The sequence below is a fragment of the Penaeus japonicus genome, unplaced genomic scaffold (assembly GCF_977035675.1).
Source record: "Penaeus japonicus unplaced genomic scaffold, GWHDUDI00000001_assembly GWHDUDI00000011, whole genome shotgun sequence".
Classification (NCBI taxonomy): domain Eukaryota; kingdom Metazoa; phylum Arthropoda; class Malacostraca; order Decapoda; family Penaeidae; genus Penaeus; species Penaeus japonicus.
The window spans coordinates 31,472,766-31,480,265 of record NW_028234413.1 but is presented as its reverse complement, the minus strand read 5'-3'; the positions used below and the strand labels follow the sequence as shown (position 1 = coordinate 31,480,265).

Below are 7,500 nucleotides of genomic sequence, written 5' to 3'. Positions count from 1 at the left end.
AGGAAGGTCAATTTAAGTAGTTTAATATGTTCATGTTTATCATACAGATGCATGTGCTTTCATTTGGTGGCAGCGGCTCAGTTTGATGTGCATGATAGCAGCCATTTAGCTTTCCAGTTACTTAAAATCACACATTGATAGATATTCGCCAGGGGCTTTATAGAAAATAAATGTTATTTTGGGAAGATAATGCGTCATGCAGTTTAAAATCTTCGGGAACAGTTTGGGTCCAATCCGCCATTGAGTTATTATGAGAAGTGTATGTTATTTTCTGGGGATATGTCATTTATTCCTCGTTGATACAAATTATCTCCTCCTCGTAGAGGACGTAGCGGACGTAAAACCTTAATTGTAGTGATATTTTCTCCGTTTGACTGCAATCTACAATATACGACATTAGCATTGCACCATGACACAACAGTGTAACATGCGTGTTGTCATCGCCCAGTGTCAGCCAGAAGTTTAGTACATAAACACCGAGGGAGGGTGTGGAAGCGAGCAAGCGTTGGATGGAGAGGAGAGACAGATGAAGGGAATAAAGGGGAAAAGTGAGAGAGGGGGGAGAGGGGGAAAATTTTTTGGGAGAGTGAGAATGGGGAAAAGGGGAGGGAGAGCGGAGAGAGATAATATGAGAAGGGAATGAGAAAGAGAGAGACAGGAAAGGGTGGAGAGAAAGATAGAGAGAATAGGAGAGGGAAGGCGAAGAGAGAATAGGAGAGGGGGAGAAGAGAGAGTAAGAGAGAGGGGCGTAAACATAAAAGAGGAAAGGCGGAGTGGAGAAAGAGAATAAGGGAGGGGGGTGGAAAGAGAATAGGAGAGTGGGAGTGGAGAGAGAATAGGAGAGGGGTAGTGGAGATAGATAATAAGAGAGGGAGAGTGGAGATAGAGAACAATGGAGGGAGAGTGGAGAGAGACAATAGGAGAGGGGGAGTGGAGAGAGAGAATAAGGGAGGGGGAGTGGAAAGAGAATAGGAGAGTGGGAGTTGAGAGAGAATAGGAGAAGGGGAGTGGAAATAGATAATAAGAGAGAGAGAATGGAGATAGAGAACAATGGAGGGAGAGTGGAGAGAGAGAATAGGAGAGGGGGAGTGGTGAGGAAGAATGAGAGAGGGGGAGTGGAGAGAGGGAGTAGAGAGGGATAATAGAAGAGTTGGAGCAGAGAGAGAGAGCAGGAAAGGAGGAGTGGAGAGAGAGGAAAGGATGGAGATAAAGATATATATATATATATATATATATATATATATATATATATATGTGTGTGTGTGTGTGTGTGTGTGTGTATGTATGTATGTATGTATGTATGTACACACATACATATAGGGAGAGGGAGAGAGAGAGTGTGTTGAAAGGGAGAGCAGGGAAAGCGAGAAAGGAGACAAAAGAGCGTGAGCGAGATGAGGTTAGACTCGAGTGAACGAAGGATAGTGGGAAGGAGTGAGCTGGACGTCGTGCGTGAAGGCCTCCTTCGCCTGACATCACGGCGCCACCAGCTTGACAAACACTTCTCATCGGAGCAGCATTCTCGGAATTCGCTTCGCCACAGTGTTCACTCCTAGTCCTAGATATGTAGCAGCTTTTTTATAGTCTATTTTTTAAGTCGCGTATGCAGTAGATTCATATATATATATTTTTTTTCTTCTGTTGATGGAATTAAAGATAAAGCATAAAATGCTTGTTGTACTCGACTGGTATTTATTTCTCGACACAAGACCTTGTGTGCATTGGCTTTTCTCGCAGTGGCTCAGCAGTTTTTCTTGTTGTGACGTCGTCTAATGGGACTTGCGTCATAGCTGAAGATAGCTCAGCTTTCCGTCTTACGCGAACTTAGCATTTTACTGTGTATATTGATACCACATTCGCAGCGTATGTTCTGCTGTTGTGATTTACGACCGCTCTCCCTCTCTTCTTGCAAGTTATCTCAGCACTTTCCTCTTTAATCTTATTTAGATCACAATTTATTAATATATTATCAAGAATTGTTGTGATATGTTTAGGCATCTTTATTACCAAGCTTATGATACATTCATCATAATCGTAATTAGCCTTGACTGTATATTCAAACATCATAATCGTAATTAGCCTTGACTGTATATTCAAACATCATCTGATCCTCCTAATTTACTCTTGCATTAATCGTTGGTGTTACTCTCTCCGTCTCAACATTTGCTTTATGTTCTCAAATTAAGGTTCCTGCCTTTGCATACCGACATGTTCTGCTTTGATTTGTTTGTTTACACTCAGAATAGAGCATTCTGGTTCAGCTTTCCGATTTGCTTGGTTGTTTCTTTTCGGTGTCATTTCACTGCCCTTGAACATTTTCTCAGACGATTTCAACTTTACTAATCTTTGATAGTGTTATTGTATAATTCGCCTATTTTTGTTTTGTTTCGACCGTGCCAATCGCTGTGGATGTATCTGAGGGGTTATTATCGGGCCTTTATTTAGAATTCAAGAAGTAGAAAGTTTTATCAGTCAGAAGTAGGCCTATCTCGTATGAGCGGGTGTGTGTCAGGTTGGTCACACGCTCAGTAATTACTATAAGCACTTCAGTCGGTCGTAAACTGTTCCTTCACCCCCCACTGGCCTCCCCAGCCCTATCCTTCACACCTACTGCGTAGTTCACCCAGTCATTATTGCTTCAGGTAAACAAACAACTCTTTCCTTGTGCCAATTGCCTCGCCCCAAGACCTAGCTCGCGTGTTTCCGGTGCTATTGCGGTTCAAGGCTGCCGGTGCTTCTTTGGAGTTCTATTTCGCATTCAGATGCTCTTGAGAAATCACAGCGGAAGCTTCAAGGTAATTTGTCATACTTCAGAGCACATTGTAAACTGACTCAATTCTTTTATCCCAGCAACCTCTGTCGTGTTATGGTCTGCCGTGCCTATCCTTATTCCGAGTACCTGCCCTTTACCCAAATTGGTTATTGAGCTGTTTGCTGCCGTTGTCCGATTCCCTTTGCTGTTCGTTGCGTCTAATTTCGTTATTGTAAAATCTCTCACTTTTTTTTTTGAGCACACTTTGAAAATCCCAATCAATTACCACATGCTATAATCCTAGTCAATTAACAGGTGCTATTACCAACTCCAAATACCCTTTCTTCCACCTAGTTTAGAAATGCGTTTCGCTGTCATCTTTCTCGTGCTGATCCTTCTGCCTGACGGGTTCTTCTATTTTTCGTTTGTTTCTTCCTCTTTGGATTTCGTATTCTTTCTGTGTCGCCTCCCCCCCCCCCCTCCGATTTCCTTCCTTCCTTCCTTCCTCCATTATTGCCTCCACCCTTTTTTCTATTTCCTTCCTCCTCTTCTCTTCCTCTCATTTCTGCTTCGTTTCTTCGTATCTTCCCTTCCTTCAGCCTTTTTTTCCCTTCTTTCTTTCCTTCCTTTTTTATTTATTTTTTATTTTTTTATCATTCTAGCCTTTTTTGTTTCTTCCCTCCTTCCATTCCTTCAGCATTGTGTCTCTTTTTCTATCCTTCTTGTTTCTTCCATTATATACTCCACGACCTTCATTGCGTAAACATAAATAAAAATCTTAATTCCTTCATAAGAGGAAAATGCTATTAGACTTATGCTTGCATTTTAGTTGTCAAAAGGATTTCATATTTTCCTCCAACCCTTAGAGGAAAATTCGTATAATTCTTGTTTTTTAAACTATTTTTTCTCATTTTTCGTATATTTATTATTATAATTACCTCATTATTATTATTGTTGTTATTACTATTATTGTTATTATTATTATTATTATTATTATTATTATCATCATCATTGATGTTTTTTATTGTTATATTTGTTGTTATAGTCATTATGATTACCTCATTATGATTATTATTGTTATTATTATTATCATAATCTTTCTGATTGTTGCTATTGCTGTTATAATCATTGTTGTTACTATTGATTTGATTAATGTTGTTATAATCATCCTATGATAATTATCATCATTATTATCATTATCATTATTTGCTAATTTATATATTTATCTATATTTTTTATTAAATTGAGTGCGCGTTTGTGTGTGTATGTATATGTGTATGTGTATGTTATGTGTACGTTTGTATGTGTTTGTGTTTGTAAAGTTTGATCTGAAGAATGGAAATATATATTGACAAGAATTCTTGGAGAGTCAGATGAAAACGGATTTTTCACTGATTGTGCGGGTAGCGTAAAATCGATTAATAAAACTGATCTTCTAAAATAGTACCCAGACAATGGAAAAGGGCGATCAGAGCATTAATCGAGGCGGGTAGGATTGGAATCAAACAATATTGATGCTCCTGGTTTGTTTCTTCATTTTATCTTCCGAAGTCGAGGTAGTCAGTAATGAACAAAAAGAATATCCGTAGTAATGTTGTCGGCGCATTTCCGGATGAATAGCTGCAATTACATAGGTTTGTTCCTAAAAGCAATCGCAAGAATATAAACCATACTTTGTTATCCTCATAATGACGATAGAAGGAATGTGTACAGTAAACGCGAGATAAAGCTAAATAGAAAGATAAAATGACAGTACTGTGTACATGTGAAGGTCGGACTCTCGACGTGCATATTTTGAGTGGGATCTCGCCGCGTGACGTGACGTTACGATATATCAAGGCTCGGCACCGGTTACGTCCGTAACGGTGAAATCGCCGCGTATGATGAATAGCGCGAGGTTCCCGAACAATCTCAAGGTTCGTACGTCTGGACGCTGCCACATCTGCCAGATAGTTGTTGTACAGTAGACCATGATTGGTGTCGTAAAGATTTCTTTTTTTATCAAGTCCGTTTGATGTCTTCTGATTGATCGAGGTATATTTATTTATATCACGGTCTTTTGTTTTGATTTTAAGATGTATTTTATTAGTGTACCAGTCCATTACTAGGTTTCCTAACTAATATGGAGCATCTTTTGCTACTAAACACACTTAAATAGTGATTTAGTGATTCGGGTGCTGTGTATATTTTTGTAAAGAAAAATAAGCATTATTTTATTAATTCAGGTCGCATTTATAATTCTAGCCAGACTTGTTCCCTGTGTCATGAAAAACTCTCCCGTGATTTGCTGTGCGATATTACGTCTACTTAGACTTTATTGCTTGGGATTATGCCTAACAATATTCCGTGGTTAAAGCAGTTATTTTTAGTCCTTTTATTGAGCCCCATTGGCTGTTTTTTCCCCCGACACGTTGTTACTGCAGTTGTGACGGAGATATCTCGGTGAAAGTGTGGGAGCCACGGAGGTGAGAGACATACAGTAGGTATGGCGGCTGCTGAGGCCGTCCGTTCGTGCGCACTTGGCTGCTTTCGGCGGGTCTTGTAGCGATGACAATGTAGTTAATTTTTGTGGTTATTCCGAGGTGCTGTAGTTAGCGTTATAAGGAAGGAAGATATCGGTCACCTGCTGTATTTCCCGCGTTCATTTCTGGGTCTCTATGCCATTGTGAAGCTTTAGCAACAATAGTGGTGATTGCCGTAGCTGCGTTGGCAACAATAGCACTTGTGGTAACCCTGTTGCTTTAGAGTAATAGATGTCAGTGCATAGCAGCCACCGTCAGGTACCCACTTTATTGTGCCCGCCACCGTCACAGTGGTTGAGACTCCAGGTGGCGATGGCCAAGCTACCATCTGATATCCAGTGAAGCCTAGCTAGGTATTTGATTCATGTCATGTGTCATACATATTGCGAGAGGGGGGAGGGTTAACAGATGACCCCCATAAGACCGCACGGAAGCCTTAGTGGGGCGGCGTGGCGGCGACGGCAAAGGCGGCGGAATCGTGACCTCGGTCGCGGTAATTTCGATGAGCGAGGAGAGTGATCCAGCTAGCGGTAGACTCGAGTTACCTCGGGCGCCCGTTACCCCCTGCCCGGCACCGCCAGCCTCCCTCCTCTCCCCCCCTCCCTCCGCTCACGACATCCTACACAACCTCTCTCTTCGGGCGGGGTCCTACAGGGCGTGTAGGCCTAACGTTATTGATGACAATATACTCGTGTTCGTCCTCCTTGGCACTCTCAGTTTAGCAGATCTCTTTTACTTCGTATCCGTGCTTTAAACCCCACTGAACGCAATGGCGATACCTGCGTGATCAGTGCAGATATAGAAGGCAGGGGCTTATTGAAAAACTCAAACAAATCCATGCAAAGGCCTCTACAGCGTGACCTCGAGCGTGATACCTGGTCGAGTAAGATGGGTAACTAATTACTTCCGCGACACAGGTTCTGCCGGCAGGAAGCTGGATCCTGTTCGGAGCGGTAATGGCGTTCTTACGAGCGTCTTTCGGCGGAGATGAGATTGTGATAGTTTTTGGAGTTGACAATTGCATCCTGTTATGTACTTGTAGCCAGGGAGGAATGTCAGTGATAGGAGTGTTATGAGAGTTAAAACTGGTTAAAATAAACAGGAACTAGACATCGGTTGTTGATCGTACATACACGCGGGGAAAGGTAACTTACAAATACCAAACGGCGTGAAATTTTTATGGATAACTATCCGTTACAAAATACTAGTGTCGGCAAGTGTAAATCCTTGCGACGCCAGAAAATAAGAAAATGCCTTTGCATAATGAAAGGCATATAATTCAAGATGAAAGACATTCGGTACGCTGTCTAAATATGGAGACGATTCCAGTATTCGAAAGTAAGAGACGGGAGCTGTAGGACGGGGAATACAGAAGGCCGTGTTTAAGCGGGGATAGGGAAAGGTTAAGCATAAGAATCATAAACAGTCACTGCTGAAAGGGAGGAAATATAGACACCATTATAAAGACGTGATAATTACTATCTGATATTGATAGATGTGATGAAGTGCGGACGTGATAGTGAGTGTGAGATTCGGCCAAGGAAAGAAAAAGTCTGAAGGGTATAAGACCCTATAGCTAAGTGAGAGGCGGATACAAAAGGAGAGATGAGAATGGTTATAACAATGAGATTTTGGAGACAGGTACGGCTAAAAGAAGGAGACAGGTTCACCTGGGGGGGTTGGAAGACAGGTAGACTGCGGGATGGTGGTTGAGGTCGTCAGTATGTGGCTGGAACTCGTGGAAGGAGGGCGCGGGCCTCTCACCTCCTCACTCAGTTGAGGAGTTCAGAAGCTTAGTTGCTCTGTAAGTCCCTCTTCGTGTTACGACCTGTGAGGCTTCATCGAAGTGTGGTGGTTATCTCTCGCTGTGTGAATTCATGTCCGACGAAAGAAAGGAGACAGGACGCGTGTGATGGCGTGGATGCAAAAGTTGCACTTAGCGCACGTAGCCAAGCGCGAGTGAGTGTAGTCGTCGGAAAATGTTAGTCATCCCTGGAACCAGCTGTGTTTACTGACGTCACTTACCTGGGTGCTCAAGGACTTCCTTGGTGACGATCTATCACGATTCGTCTTACGTGAAGTGTGACAAGGCAGTAAAATGAAATTCGAGGCAGGAATGGTGAAGAGATCAGTGGAAAATCGAGACATGGATGTGGAATGAAACTTGTCTCGTGAACGACGGCTTTGTGAGTGGATGATGTTGGTGCCTAAGGTAGTGCACTGGAC

General features: G+C 42.2%; 1 protein-coding gene across 10 annotated transcripts in view; it reads left to right on the top strand.

Moving 5' to 3' along the window:
* Window positions 1-7,500, top strand: part of Rgl (Ral guanine nucleotide dissociation stimulator-like) — a 123,597-nt gene that overhangs the window by 38,225 nt on the left and 77,872 nt on the right. For 2 of the 10 annotated variants that reach the window (XM_043001187.2, XM_043001179.2), the window contains exon 1: window positions 6,981-7,078. The exons of 7 other annotated variants lie outside the window; for them this stretch is intronic. Coding sequence is in view for 1 of the 3 variants with exons in the window: in XM_043001172.2 (XP_042857106.1) it covers window positions 7,425-7,460 (36 nt within the window). In the remaining 2 variants the exon portion in view is untranslated. Of the gene's footprint in view, window positions 1-6,980; window positions 7,461-7,500 lie in introns of those variants that run through there. One more of the 10 variants, XM_043001172.2, reaches the window with a different exon arrangement.